Source organism: Canis aureus, chromosome 29 (assembly GCF_053574225.1).
Source record: "Canis aureus isolate CA01 chromosome 29, VMU_Caureus_v.1.0, whole genome shotgun sequence".
Classification (NCBI taxonomy): Eukaryota; Metazoa; Chordata; class Mammalia; order Carnivora; family Canidae; genus Canis; species Canis aureus.
In genome coordinates this window covers 15,341,909-15,358,699 of record NC_135639.1, presented here as the reverse complement: position 1 = coordinate 15,358,699, position 16,791 = coordinate 15,341,909, and the positions used below count along the sequence as shown (strand labels likewise).

The 16,791-nt window shown below is 31.3% G+C and overlaps 1 protein-coding gene across 3 annotated transcripts in view; it reads left to right on the top strand.

The window, feature by feature from the left end:
- Positions 1-16,791, top strand: part of ATRNL1 (attractin like 1) — a 786,052-nt gene that overhangs the window by 91,859 nt on the left and 677,402 nt on the right. For all 3 annotated transcript variants that reach the window (XM_077877514.1, XM_077877517.1, XM_077877516.1), the window contains exon 9: positions 4,871-5,054. In XM_077877514.1, the coding sequence (XP_077733640.1) occupies positions 4,871-5,054 (184 nt within the window). The remainder of the gene's footprint in view (positions 1-4,870; positions 5,055-16,791) is intronic.

Genomic DNA, 16,791 nt, shown 5'->3' with positions numbered 1-16,791 from the left:
ACAGCCTTCAGTGATAGACTTCTCTCATAGGTCTTACACTTTTATTTATTTTTAATGTTTGACAAGTAGTTGAGTGAAATATTGTATTTCATGATGAACTGCCCATTACTTGTAAGGTGAATATATATATTTTTAATTAACCTTTTTATTTTGAGATCCTTGTAGATTCACATATGCTTGTAAGAAATAACAGGGTGATCCTATATACCCTTTATGAAAATTTCCCAAATGTCATTCTTGCAAAAATATATTACAATATTACAACCTAGATATTGACACTGCATCAGTGATGCAGTTCACTGATGTTATTCAGATTTCCCCAGTTTCATTTATACTTATTTGTATGTGCATGTGTGTGTGTGTATTTGGCACTTGTGTATGTGCTTAGTTCTGTGCAATTTTATTGCATATTGTTTCAGGTATCCACCACCACAGTCAAGATTATATCTATCTATATCTATAGAATAGTTATATTACTATAAAACTCCTTCACATTGTCCTTTTAGACCACAGTCACCACCCTTTCACCCTCCCTCACCTCCCATCTCTAACCCTTCATAATCATTGATCTGTCTTCCAGTTCTAGAATTCTGTTATTTCAAGAATGTTATATAAATGAATCATTCACATTTAAGGTAATTTTGATATATTAGTGTTATGCTCTGTTATTTTATTATTTATTTCCTTTATGTTTCCCATTTCTTGTGCTTCTGTTTCTCTTTGCTAGTGGGTTACTTGAATGATTTTTAAAATTCCATTCTTGATTTATTTATAGTATTTTTGAATATATCTCTTTGTATAGTTTTTTTTAGAGATCACACTGGGTTAAAAAGACATTGACTGGCGTCTGGGTGGCTCAGTTGGTTCAGCGTCCAACTATTGATCTCAGCTCAGGTTTTAATCTTTGGGTCACATTGGGCATAGAATCTACTTAAAAATATAAATATATATATACAAATATGCAGTCATATATATTTGTATGTGACTTATCACAGTCTACTAGTATCACCATTTTACCACTACGAGTGAAGTGTGGAAACTTTGCTTTCATTTACATCCCTTTACCTTCTCCAATTTTAAATATCATTGTCTCCGTATTACATGATGTTATAATTTTTTCTTCATCAAAAATTTATAAACCTCATAGAGGAGAAGGATAGTCTGTTGTATGTAATCATATTTCTACTATTTGTTGTTCTTTCCTGATGCTCCAAGATTCCTTCTTTTTTTTGTTGTTTTGTTTTAAAGAGGTGCATGAGTGGGAAAGGAGAGGGGCTAAAGGAGAGGGAGAGAGAGAATCCCAAGCAGGCTCCGTGCTCAGCGTGGAGCCCTACATGGGGCTCAGTCTCACAACCCTGAGATCATGACCTGAGCTGATATGAAGAGTTGGATGCTTAACAAACTGAGCCACCCAGGTGCCTCCTGAGACTCCGTCCTTTATTATTTCACTTCTGTTTAAAAATTTTCCTTTAACCATTCTGTCAGGAGAGGGACATATTTCAAAAATTTTTAGTTTTTTCTTTTTCTTCTCATTTAAGAGTCTCTCTCTCTTTTTTCCCCCCACTTAATTCCTGAAGGATAGTTTTGCTGGAATAGAATTCATGCCTGACAGTTCTTGTTTTTCAGCACTTGAAAAATGTGCTACTTCTTTCAGCCATTATAGTTTCAGATGAGAAATCCACAGTTATTCAAATTGATGTTCCTCTATAAGTAATGTGTCATTTCTCTCTGGCTGCTTTCAAGATCTTTTTTTTTTTTTTTTGTCTTTTTATAAATTTTGTTATGATGTATCATGGTGTGGATTTCTTTAAATTTTTCCTATTTGGACATCTTTAATGTTCATGAATCTGTAGGTTTGTGTCTTGTACAAAATTTAGATGTTTTTATTCATTGTTTCTTCAAATACTCTTTCAGTTTCTTTCTCTTTTTCCTCTTCTGGGATTTTAATGATATGAATGTTGAATCAACTGTTAACGTCTCAAAGCTTTCTGAGATTCTGTTGACTTTTTTTTCAGTCTGTTTTCTCTATTATTCAGATTGGGTAAGTTTTATTGACCTGTCCTCAAATGTACTGATTCTGTCTTCTATCAGCTCCACTCTACTATTGAGCCTGTATATAGAGTTTTTGTTCGTTACTGCATTTTTCTTTTTTCCCCTAAATTTCTTTGTTACTTTCTTTTTTAGCTGAGATTTGTTGTTTCAAAGATTTTGTAATTGCTTGTTCAAATGTTTTTTTTTTTTTTTTTATCATGGTTATTTAAAAATGCTTGTCAGGCAATTTCAACATCTTAGAGTTACTATCACTTGATTGTCTTTTTCATTAGAGTTGCGACTTTACTGGTTCTCAGTATGATAAATGATTTTTTTTTCTTTTTTGATAAATGATTTTTTTGTTTCTAATTGTATCCTGGGCATTTGTCTATTGTATTGAGACTTTTTGGGTCTCATTTAAATCTGTTTTAGCAGGCAGTCAAGGTTTAGGTTCATTCTTTGGTCTTGTGGGATCTCTTTTTCCAGTCTTGATCTGGAGGATGAAGAACCCTTTCCCTGCCAGCTTATTTTTAAACAGTGTTTACTGGGTACCTCTTACTGGTGCTGCTAGGATCATTTGGGTTGTCCATAGGACTCCTGATCAATTTTGAGGAGGAATAAGGCTACTTGAGTTGCCTTTAATTTGCTAGATGGGGGAGCTGAGAAATGTTGGGCCTACATAGCCTTCTGTTGGAGGGGAAGGAGACACCTATCCTATAGTCCTGGAGTCTGTAATTAACTGCCTTTACACTTTTCAGATTTCTCCTTTGGTTGTCTCTTGCACTATTTCTAGAGTCTGTCACACTTAGTGGGGAGAAGAGGAATAAATGAGTCTACACCATTTTGTTCCACTTATCAACTTTTAAACTTTTGGTGTGGTACTTAGTTTTTCTAACTCTAAATTTCCTCAGCTATAAAGAAGAGAATGCAATAGCAAACCTGTAAAAGGGTTATTGTTAAATAAAATAACGAGATACTTCTTGAGACATAGTATATGTTCTATTAGATAATGATATTAGAGCTGATTGCAAGGTTGTTTATTGCATTATCGGTTTTTGGAACAAATTGAAACCCAAATGAGTCACGATGTAGTTATTTAAATAAGTTATGTATCCTTAATAGAAAGGAATTTAGGTGTTGAAAAATAATAAATGGGTCATGGAAGAATGCCCCATTTGTTTTAATGAAAAAAAAGTAAAATAGATGATTTTTTGATACAAGTATTTATAGGTATGGATGCACATGTTTGTAATTTAAATATATTTGGTATATGTGTAAAAAATATTTATTACTATATTCTGAAAGTAGTCTGAACATAACTAAATTGTGAAAATACTTCTAGGTAGTGGGCTGGGAGAGAAGGTAATATTCACTTGTACATTGAAGACTTCTATTTCTACATTTTTTTAAAAATAAGAGGCAAACTTATCTTTATTAAAAAGAGAATGAATAAAAATATGGAAACCTTCAATTAGGTTAGATGAGTAGAGCTTTAATAAGTGGTTAAAGGATATTAGATTATTTCTGGTAAGTTATTATTAATGTCATTTTTTAGAAATTACCTCCAAACTGTAATACTTATTAGTTACAAGTGTGCTCTGAAATTTCTCCATATATATTTAGTTTTATCAAAGTAAAATTAGCTTAGTGACCCTTTTTGATACTTCTGTATTTTCTGACCATTAAAGTATCACTTTCTTAATTACCTTAGAATTATGTAAAAGTGAGCAATTTTTAAGATCACCTTTATTTTCTATTACTTGATTTGAGTATTTGTAGTTGAGATGCTTACTATACCAATGTTAAATGACTAGTTGGTGGGAAGATGGAGGTATAGGCTGGGTGGATATCTAAAGACCAATGATAGATTTCTATAAAGTTACTCTTTATAATTGAAATTTTCCAAGTCAAGGATCTGTGTTTTATTTATCTGCATATTCTTAGAAGCATGTCTTGCATATGATTGATGATCATATCAGTGAATTTGCAGTAAGAAATAAGTTCCTTTTAGCTATACTAAGCGGAATGGGATTTAGGTATAGGAAGTTAATAATAACAAGAGTATTAGAGACAACAAAATGAGAGGGTCACCCAGAAATCTGGGAGCTGCCAAACACCCAGGCTGAAGCCTAGGATTGCATTTGTCACTGAACTATTCTAGGTGCCACTGCTGCCATTGAGCAGACTCTACCCCTGCTGCTGTTACTTTAAGATCACACACTGCTATTATCCACTGTAGCATCTGCCTGTTATGCTGCTAGAGATGAAGGTAGAATGTCTTGTTACTTTCATCTTCTAATCTCTCACAAGTACCCCCTTGGTAAAACCTGTTCATACAGTTGTCGAGGGAGTCTTGGAAATTTAGTGTTTAGGTTTTCATTCAGCTCTGTAGAAGAGATGAAGGACCAGCACAGGGCTAAAAATTGCTAAGGGTTGAGGATCATATCTGTTTTAAATCTTTGCTATATCAGTGACTAATTCAGAGCTTGTCACATAATAGGCTTTCATAAACTATTTGTTAGTCTTTTTCTCAGAGTTCTTTACAAATATAGAAATGTATGTGAGAATAAAGTTTTCCTTTTTCTGTTGTACATCCAAAAATTTGGCATTTTCAATTTTCAGAGTTTAATCTACAGAAAGACCAGTCTTACTCAACTTCAATGTCTAACACCTAACATAGTAAACTAGCAAATATTTAATAATTGTTTTTGATTAAGTGAATGTTAATTATACTTTACTCATAAAAATGTGCTATTGGAATTTATGTATTGGTAGTTGAGTGACATATTAATTTTTAAAAACTCCTTAAATTTCATGATTCATCTTCTTTCTCTTACAGCATCAAACACTTGGCTTGTTCCAGAAACTAAAGGAGCTATAGTCCAAGGTGGATATGGCCATACCAGTGTGTATGATGAAATAACAAAGTCCATTTATGTTCATGGAGGCTATAAAGCATTACCAGGCAATAAATATGGATTGGTAGATGATCTTTATAAGTATGAAGTTAACACTAAGACTTGGTGAGTAGATTGGGTAAAAATATGATGAGAAACTTTGCCATTGTTTTATTTTATATTCGTATAATAGTGGTGTTTATTAAATATTTTCAGGGAAAAATTTTTACCTTTTTCCCTGTTTATTTCAACTAATACAATTCTTTTGTATAGCACAGGCACAAAATAACACATTTTCAGTGTATTCATGATCACTTTAAGTGACTGACTTTAAAACTTTTTCTAATTACATAGATATACTTATTCTGTATGCATTACTTATAAGTACTGATCTCATGTTCAATTCAGATGAGCAAGTTTGCTTACCAGCGTAACTTTGAGCTTTGATATTTTCTGCTCTATGATTTTTTTCTTTGCACTCATATTTTAATATAATTTGTAAATTTTAAAAGCATTTTTCAGTTTCATCATCTAATTTCCTGTGAAATGCAAAGCTTCTGCATTTCGGTAAATTTTTGTCCTTGTTATAAACAGTGTTACACTGTACAGCTTGTGCTGGTTTTCTCATACAGATATGTAAGAGTTTCTGTAGGGCATATACATAAATTGTTGTGTCTGAGGATATTTATATCCTCAACTTTACTACATGTTGCCCATTTGCATTTCAAGTCACTGTGGTAATGTACACTTCACCAGCTATGTGTGAATGTCCCTGTTTCTTCATATTACCACCCACATTTGGTAACTGTGAAGCTATTTTCCTTTTGCACTTGCAATGGATTTGCATGGTATCTTAATGATAATTACTGTGCATACTCAAGATTACTATTGTGGCTAAGCATCTTTTTATGTATTCATTTGCCATTTGTGTTTCCTATTTAGTGAATTGCCTATTTGTAAACATAATGTTCTCTTTATGTTTGAAATATTATTATTTTTTCACTTTTTTTCCATTTATATGTTTTCCACATATATATGTATATATATATACATATATATATATACATATGTATATATATATATGAGTTTTAAAGTAGAATTTTTATTGTACTCAAATATTTACCTTTGTTAAACCTTGGAAATGATTCTGTAGTTTTAAGACACTATACACATTCTTATAAACTCTTACCATGAAATTACTTTATGAGTTTGAATGAAATAGTTTTTCATCAAAGTTTGATTTGTTCTACCCTCTTCACTTTCAAACATACATTCTAATTTTTATTTTATTTGAAAAGAAAGATGGAATTAAAAAAGATAAGACTTTTCCTTTGGAGGATTTGGTAATTTTTATTACCTTTTGTCTAATCAATATATTATTATTCTTTATATTTTTATAATATTAAAACCAATAAATCACTTTTTTATATAATTTATCCATTGCATTTTATTTTATGCTTTAACATTTCTAACTTTTCCTCCTTCACTTTTTGTTTTGATAGCAAGAGGAATTGTGATTTAGTGACTAAAGCACTATCAGTCAGCCTAACATATTTTTGTGATGTGAATGGATAAGAGAACCATGGGTATTATTTGAATGAAGTCAAAATGAGAGTTACTTGTTGCTCACCACTTGAATGGGATTTGCTCAGATTTTAATATATTTCCCTTCCTGAAAATTTCCCATAGTGAACTTTTGTGTAGAAGAATATTATCAATATTGGCAATTTTAATATATGCACAAATAACATTGGGTACTTATTCCTTAGGAGAATTTATTAAAATAATTTGTAAATTATTTACAGCACCTTATTAGAAATATAGGTGCATATGATAGTTTAATATTTTACTGGTTCTGTTTTTAATAAAAATCAGTAAAATTATCAGTGAATACAAAATTACTTTTCTATTATTCTTAAAGTTTTGTAAATACTTCTCATTAGCTTAATTTTAAAGTTTATTTTCATATAACAATTAAAATATATTTCAAGTTTATCAAATATGTAATTTAAAAATATCACAAATATATATCCATTGTACAGATTGATTTTAATTTTTTACCACCTTAAAAATAATCTAGTTTCATTTTTTAGTAGATATAGTTTAGTAGATAGGCTGCTTTGTTGAGGTATTAGTAAATGTTTGGAGGAGTTCTTTTTCATTGGTGTAATGGATTATTTTGGAATATTATTTTTACTGAGAAAAATTAGGAATTACATATTTTTAGGCATTTTAGAACTACCAAGGCAGTGAGAATTTGTGGGTCAAGATCTAGGATAGGTGGAATGTCAAGGTGGGTAAGATTGGAATTTTGTGAAACTATTTTCCTTTAGATAATTACAAATACTGAAAGCTGTCTAAAAAACTGAGCAGAGCTTTTGTTGATTAATATAGAGGTCCAAAATTGGATCTTCAGGTGTGCTAAGGAAGATGGACTTTGCTACACACTTAAGGATTTGGCTTAGTTTCTGAAGTCTAAGCCTGCTAGTGTAGGTAAGTCCACTTTGAATCATTGGATTATGGTGAGCTGCCCATAGACTAAGTAGAACAAAAGTAAATTCTCTCTTGGGGAAGGTATCACACAGAGCCTCAAATTATTTCTTCAAAAAAACCCTATGCAATATCTGATACAAAATAAAACAATGGTGAGTGTTAGTAAAAGGTATAAAAAATAGTCATAAGAAACATAGCTATAGGATAATGGTGTTTTCAGATGGAGACGTTAAAATAAAATGTAGAAAATATTAGGAGACAAATGGAAACTTTTACTAAAGAATCAAATGGAAATTATCGTAATGAAGAATACATTAAATGAATTAAGAATTCCTTAGATGAGTTTAACAAGTTAGATACAGCTGAGGAGGGAATTAATGAGATGGAATACAGATCAAAACAAAAACGCATACCTAAATAAAGAGAAGAATGAAAATAAAATAGGAAAGGAAATATAAAGGACCTGTAGAAATGGTCTAACATGCATGTGTTTGGAGTCAAGAGGAAGAAAAGTGAGAAAATTTTATAGAGCATGATTTGAAGTCTTAATGACTAAGAATTTTCAAAAGTGATAAAAGACATCAAGCTACAAATTGGAAAACTTCCATGAGCACCAAGGGAAATAACTACAAAGAAAGTTATACTTAGAAATATCATGATAAAACTAATGAAAATCCAAACATGAAGAGAAAAATTTAAAAGGAGTCAAAGGAAGAAAGTTGTACTCTCTTTAAAGGAATAACAGCAAGACTGACAACTAATATCTTAACAGAAAAAATGAAATTTAGAAAACATGATCTTTAAATTGCTGGAAGGAAATAATAATCAGCCTAAAATTTTGCACCCAGTGTAATAACTTTAAAAAATAAAGCCAAAATAAGGATATTTTTTAGAAAAACAAGAATTAAGAGAATTTGATAAGAGCAGACTTCCATGAAAGGAAATACAAAATAAAGGAAATACTATTGAAGAAAAAGATAAATGTTACCAGATACTAGAAGGAATTTAGAAATTATTAGTAAACTGAAGTGATTATTATTAATATATATTAATATAATATTAATATAATATTAAATAATAAAAGTTAATAGAAGCTTAAATAGATATAAAATTTGCATGGTAATAACAGCTCATAAATTAGGAAGAAGGGTAAAGGACGTTAAAATACTAAGGTTTTTTGTTACATGTAGAAATTGATAAGAGAACTAATTTATGGTACACATTAATAATTAAGGCTTTATAATGTAATTATTAGGCAACAAAAATAAAAGTAAAACTTCATATCTAACAAGCTAATAGAAGCGAAAATAAGAATATTACTTAATGGCTTTGGAAGACAAGAAATGTATGGAAAAAGAGAAAGTCTAGTTGAGATACATATGAAGGAAGTAGGAAGTGTATTTATTTATTTATTTATTTATTTATTTATTTATTTAGGAAGTGTATTTAATTCCAAGTATGTCAATAATTACACTGAATGTAAGGAAATAAATATTTCAAATTATGCTAAATGTAAGAGACTAAATATTTCAATCAAAAGCTAAGGAGATTTTAGACCTGGTGTAAAGCAAAGCCTAGCTGTATGCTGCTTAGAAAAGATACAAAAGTCTAAAAATATTTAGAAAATTTGAAAGTAAAGGAATGGGAAGAAGATACACAATTGCTAAATAAAAGAAAGTTGATATAGCTTTACTAATATCAGAGAGATAAGAATTTTTTTTTATTTTTTATTTTTTTGACAGATAAGAATTTAAATCAGGCATCTACCTGGAAGATATAACAGTGGATTTATATGTACCTTATAATACTGTGTTAAAGCAAAAAAAAAAAAAAAAAAAAGAGGGGTGGGGGAGACAAATTATATTGGGATTTTTAAATCCAATTTTCTTGGGAACTGATAGTTTAAGGAGACAAAAAACAGAAAACAGAAAAAATATAAATGATTTCAATAGCCTAATTAATAATTTTGTATTCTTTGGTATTTGAGAGCATATTATCTTATGACTGCCAAATATACACTATTTTCAAGTACAAATGGAACATTTTCCAAATTTACCATATGCTGTGTTTTAATGCAAGTCTCAAAAATTTAAAAAGATTCAAATCATACAAAGTAATTGATCACAAAAGTAATTAGAAAAACCCTAAGATGTCTAGAATTTATACATTTCTTTTTTTTAATTAATACATTTCTTAAAACTAATTGGTCACAGAAATTATACTAAAAGAAAATATTTTGTACTGAATGATAACAGATCAAAATGTGTATGGTGCCACCATGAGGGGCATTTATAATTTTAAGTTCATTTATTAGAAAATATTTTTAAAAAACCTGAGAATCAGGGGCACCTGGGAGGCTCAGTAGTAGAGCTTCTGCCTTTGGCTCAGGTCATGATCTTGGGGTCCTGGGATCGAGTCCCACATCAGGCTCCTCACAGGGAGCCTGCTTTTCTCTCTGTCTATGTCTCTGCCTCTCTCTCTCTCTCTCTCTCTCTTATGAAAAATTAAATAAAATATTAAAAAATATAAAAATATTAAATAAAATATATAAACTATTATAATATTTATATAATAATATAATTATAAGTAATATAAATAAAATATATAAAATATATAAAATATTAAAAAATATATAAAAAAGCCTGAAAATCTGTGGTGTAAACATAATCTCAAGAAATTATTAGAAAAAGGATAGCAGATTAATCCTAAAAGAAGAATAATTAAATAAAGATAGGAAAAAGGGAGAGAACATGAGATAACACAAATTAATGAAATAGAAAAGAAACATGATGAAGATTATCCATATAGCTACCAAAAATCAACAAAGTTAGTTGTTTGGAAAATGGTAATGTAAAAGCAATGCAATTTAAGTGATTATAAGAACATTAATACCTATGGAGTAAATGCAATGACATGTATGCAGTAACTTTACACAAATTATAAAACCTTATTTAAGTGAGAAATAAATAAGATATAAATAAATGGAGAATACATTATGATAATTGTCCAAAAAATTGAATATTGTAGAGATGTCTATTTTTTTTTTTTTTTTTTTTTTAAGATTTTATTTGTTTATTTGGGAGACAGCATGCATGAGCCAGGGAGAGGGGCAGAGGGAGAGAGAAAACAGACTACCTGCTGAGCAGGGAACTGGATGCCAGGCTCTGAACCCTGGGATCATCATCTCATCTGAAGATAAGACACTTAACCAACTGAGCCACCTAGGCACCCCTGTAGAGATTTCTACTTTGCTGAAATTGATTTGTAAATTCAATGTAATCCTAAACAAAATTATAGCAAGTTTTTTTTTAGAAGTTGACATGAATATTCTGAAAATTATATGAAAAACAAAGCTAGAGGACTTCTCTACCAGATCTCATGATTTTGAAGCTATAGTAATTAAGTGTTGTTGCAAAAATAAGGAAGTAGGCCAATATGGCAACTAAGAATTCCAGATGTACCCATTTGTGGACTTTTAATTTATGACAAAGTTGAACTATAGAGCTATTTTTATGATAAATTATTGTAGGCTAGTAAGATATATGATTGAAAAACTGAATATTGGGACCTACTTCACACCATCCACAAAAATCAGTTTCAGATCAATTATGGATCCAAATATGGAAGATAAAATGATAAGTATTGTACAAGATGACACAGACAAATATCTTTATATCATTGGTAAACAAAGACTTTTAAATTTAATTTTTAAGTTTTAAATTTAAATATTTATTATTTAAATACTATTAATAAACAAGAAATGATAAACTGAACTATATATGTCTAAAAATATCCAAAAACAAGAAGGTTAAAAGACAAGTTGCATTGTGGGAGGTATTTGCAACACAGGAAGCCAACAAAGGACTCTCTTTCTGAAAATACTGAGAAGAACTACAAATCAATAGGAAAATGTCAGATATCTCAATAGAAAATATGTAAAAGTGTTGAACAAATACTTCACAAATGGATATTTGGATGGCCAAAATACATTTTAAAAGGCGCTCAACTTTATTAGTCATTAGGGCAGTTTAAATTAAGACAATGTTGTTGTACCACCATACATCCACTTAAATGGCTAAAACTTACCAGACTGCAAATACCAAGTGTGTATCAACTGCTAGAAGCATCTTAAAAAAACTTTTGACAGTTTCTGCTAAATTTGAATACACTCACACTCATAATGTATGAATCCTCTGAAATAGTTATTCTAGGATGTGTCCCAACAACTGCATATATGTGTGAACTGTAGTCATATAAAAGAGTATTCATGACAGCTTCTTTATAATAATCAATAATTGGAAACAAGTGAAATATCTGTCATTGATTCAAATGGTTATGTTATATATTCTCACAGTGGAATGCTATGCAATAATGAAAATGAAAGAATCATCTCTGTAGGCATCCATGCAGTTGTAGCTCACCAAAATAATTTTGACCAAGAGAAGTCAGACACAGAATATAGTATGATTCTACTTAAATGAAGTTTAGCACCAGCAGAAATTAATCTATGGTCTTAAAAAGTTATAACAGGGATTGTCTTAGGCTAGAAAGAATTGAATAGCAATTGATGAGCAATAGGGAAGCTTCTGGAGTGGTTGCACATGGGTATCAGTTTGTGATAACTCATTGAACTATACTCTTAAATTATGCTTACTTTTTGGTATAAAGTCATAAAAGTTTATTTAAAAATAGAAATCTGTATTTGATTTGACTCTGTGGGTTTAATATTATATGCTTATAGTTTATGATAATTGGAATAATGAAAGAGGGTCAATTTTTAATATATAGTTACCAAAATACATTTTTTTTTCTGCCATTGTTAAAAAAGGATTGAGATATAAAAGTTCAGATATACCCCAAGCCATTGCTGCTACTCCACTGCTTCAGGACTAGTTGAGTTAGGTTTCTTTAAAGAGTAAAAGAGAGCAAACATTCATTCCTTCCTGTATTTATGGGAATTCTATTTCTCAAAAATGTTTCCTTCTATATCGTTAGAATGTACTAGTAATTGGTATCATCTTTTAAGAGATTTCAAAGTCTGCTGTAATGATTTTAGGTGCCAGGGCCATTGTCTTGATTTCTTAGCCTTGTTAGATATCTCATAACATTCTTTGCACATAATGTTTATAGAGCTTATAGTAGGAGGCTTTTCTGTGGAAACTTCAGATTTTCTAGACCTTTTTTTGAGGTCCTTTCCTCTACTGCTGTGTTTTTTCAGTCTGTGAAAAAGCCCAGTAAACTTTAGCACATAAGGAATATATTAAACATTATCATTTACAACTTACAGCTTTAATGATCAACTAGGTAATTTTTTTTTCATTTTTTTTCAAGTGAAAGAAAACAGATTCAGTTATACTTCTAAAAATGTTAAAAAGTTAAGTGCAAGTCTAATGATATGCTTCTGTGGTACTATATTAATTCTTTGAATAATATATAAAAATTTTTGAAATCACAGTTACTTAAAATGTGTTTTTATAATGATGCTATGTCTGATTACATAAAATGACTTATTTTACCTCCTTAAAATTGATATAACAGGAGTTATTTTTACATTGAATGATTCAAAACTATTTTATTAAATTACTGAATTTTTGTGATTTCTCTAACATTTTAGCTGTCAGGTTTTGGAAAGTGATGCAGGACAATTTTATAAATGTTATTAGTTTACTTACATTTTGGCAAATACTGATGAACATGATATGGTGTTCATCTTTGCTTATTTCTCTTCATGATTAGTGTCTGAAATCTTTTTAGCAAAATTGTTGACTCTATCAAGTACTGTGTTGGGAATAATTTTAAGATGTTCTCAGTAAGGAAGACAGATAATTTAAAATTTTATGATTTATGTGTATGTGAGAAGTAATAGAAATACACATACATGTGTGTAAAGAAGTACAGCAGATTTATTAAAATGAAAAAAATATATAGGCAAAAAAAATATTGTCTTTATAAACATCATGATATGGGGCACCTGGGTAGCTCAGTCAGTTAAATGTCTACCTTTGGCTCAGGTCATGATCCTGGAGGCTCGGTATTGAGTCCTGCATCAAGCTCCCAGCTCAGCAGGGAGTGTACTTCTCTCTCTACCCCTCACCCTGCTTGGCTCTCTCTTTTCTGTCTTGCAAATAAATAAAATATATATCTTTTATATTTCTTATTTAAAAAAATATTTCATTTATTTATTCATGAGAGACAGAGAGAGACAGAGAGAGAGGCAGAGACAGAGGCAGACGGAGAAGCAGGGTCCATACAGGGAGCCTGATGTGGGACTCTATCCCCAGACCGCAGGATCACACCCTAAGTGAAGGCAGATGCTCAACTGCTGAGCCACCCAGGCGTCCCATAAATAAATAAAATCTTAAAAAAATAAACATCATGATATGTTATGGGATTTGGAACTTTGGAAGGTGTAGTTAAAATCACATACTGATAATTTGAAGAAATACACATATCTTTAGAGCTCTACCTTTTAAGGTAATTTTTGAGATATAGAGTACTTACTTTTTTCCTAGTACTCTTTTATAAACTGGGAAATAATGAATATGGCATCTGAAAGCATATGTTTATAGTTTTAGAACAATAATGTAGTAAACACCTCATCCACCTGAGCTAAGTAAGAGGACATTACAATACCCCCAAGAAGATCTCATGTGTACCTCCATGACGGCATTCCCTTCATTATCCCTGAAAGAGATAACCATTATTCTTAATATTGTATTATTTTTTTTGCTTTCCATTGTTTTTTTTAATATGTAAAAAAAAATTTAGTTTGTCTCTTTAGTTTGTCTGTTTTTGGATTTTGAATCTTATTGTTAAACATTGTATGTTTTCCTTAGAGATCTTTTTAAAAAATCAAATGTATGTGTTACAGACATATTTTAATGGGGGAGGTAGATAATAAAAATGGAAATAAGTAAAGTATATTTAAATGTCAATAAGCGCTATGGAGGAAACAGAAAGCATGGAAAGAGGATTAGTTTTAGGTTTCTATATTTCGATAGGGTAGTGAGAGAAGACATCACCAAGACCATATGTGAGTAACGACCTGAAAGAGGTTAGAGAGGGAGCCATGCCAGAATCTGAGGGACAAATGGAAAGCTAGTGCAAAAACTTTGAAATGGGAATATGCTTATCATTTGAAATTAAAGTGGCCAGTATAGCTGGAGTAGAGGGTCTTAGAGTGGGTTGGGTGAAATGGTGGAAGATGACCTTAAAGTGGTTATTGTGAACACTGTCACATAGAGACATCAAGCTCAATAAAGGGATTTTGACTTTTCACTCTAATATGGAAAGCCATTGGAGGGTTTTGAATAGAGATATGAGATGCTCTGCCTTAGGTTTTTACAGGTTGCTTTGGCTGCTGTGTTGTGATTATGATGCAAGAGCAGAAGAAAGAACACCATTTAGGAGGCTAGTATAATAATCTAAGAGACAAATGATAGCATCTGGGACCAAGGAGGCAATGAGCAGGTGATGAAGTTTGGTTAGATCCTGAATATATTTTCAAGGTAGAGCCAAGAGAGATTGCATAGACTAAGGGATTGGAAATAGAGTGGAAGAGAGAACAAGTGAAAGAGAATTAGGCTTTTGGCCTTAAGATCTGAAAGCACGGAGTTGGCATTAATGGAGATGATGAAATTTGTGAGAGGAGTAAGTTTGGTGTAGAGGAAGATTAGAAGTATTAGATACATTTAATTTGAGATATAGATTACACATCCTAGTGTATATGTTAAATAGGTGGCTGGATATTGGAATTAGGGCATCTGGACACTAATTTTCTGGTCAGAGAAGTAAGGATAAATAATCAGAAAAAGAGACAGAACGAGCAGGTAATGGGTCAGCAGGAAAACCAGGGAAGTATATGTTCTAGAAGCCAAGAGTGTGTTTCAAAGGAGGGAGGAAATTTGTCACTCATCAGAAGCTGCTGTTGGGTGAAATAATATGAGAATTAGGAAATGTTCGTGGAATCTGGCAAACTGGAGTTTTTTTGGTGACCTTGATATAAGTGGAGTGGTAGGATGAAATTCCGATCCGCATGAATTCTAGTCAGGATGGAAGAGGAATTGCAGATAAGTGGTAAATGTTCTGAGGAGTTTAGTTGTAAGGGAGAGAAGTTGGGCAGTGGGGGTTAAAGGAGGTGGGAACAAAAGAGGGATTTTGTTTTTTTAAGTTTGGAGAAATATGGTTTTTGGCTTACAGGATGATCAATAAGATGTAAAAAATAAAAATGATGCAAGAAAGGGAGGAATTTGCTAGAGGGATGTACTTAGAACAAGTAGCAGTAGGATCTAGTGAACATAAATAGGATAGCTTTTAGGAGCATAGACATTTTATTCACAGGAATAGGAGAAAAGGCAAGTTTTATGAATATGGTTGCAGGCAAATGGGTAGAAGTGGTGAGAACTTGTGAAGATTTTGATTTTTTTTTTATTCTTAATGAAATAGAAAGTTAAGTTACCACTCGGGAGTGAGAAGGAGGGATATTTAGGAGGGTGGAGGGATGGGGAAAATGGACAAGGTTAAGTGGGTAATACAGATTTTCAGCTATGGAGTGTATAACTATGAGAATAAAAGGAATAGCAGAGGGAATATAGTCAATGGTACTATAACAGTGTTGTTCAGTGACAAATGATAGCTACACTTGTGAGCATAACATAAGGTACAGAGTTGTTGAATCACTGTGTTGTACACCTAAAACTAATGTAATGTTTTGTGTCAATTATTCTCCCCCCCCCCCCCAAAAAAAAGAATCGGGGATTGGACATTTGAGGTTTGAAGAGAGGAGATAAGGTATGAAATGATCTTTTAGGAGGAAAGTGGGAGGTATGGTAGAGTTGCTGGCAGAGTTGTAGTCTTGCGTAAGAGACAATGTGTGAAAATAGATCCTTTTTATATTTTCTGTTCTATTGTGGATGGTATTTGAAATGTACCAAGTTTTGCTATTATGGACAGTCATCGTTTATATGTTCTTACTGTTCTTCTCTTATTTCATATATAGGTATCTCTAGGTTATTTCCTTGTATTATAAATCCTTGGTCATATGCAGTACCATGCTCAATTTTACCCAACTATACTCCATTATCATTTTACTAATTTATACCTTCACCAGTCATGAATGGGAGTTTCCAGTTCTCTACAATCTCTTCAAATTGTGGTGTTTGTGTTTTAAAATAAATTTTATCAAAATACTGGGTGTGAAATGATGTTCCCATTTCGTTTTGCATTTCCCTGATTACTAAATAGGTGTTTATTGTCCATATATCTCTTCTTCCCATTTTATCATAATGGTTATTTTGTGTATCCTTCTTTTTGCTGTTAATTATTTGTTAGTTTAATACTTTGCAAACCTTTTCTCTCCCAGATTGCGAAT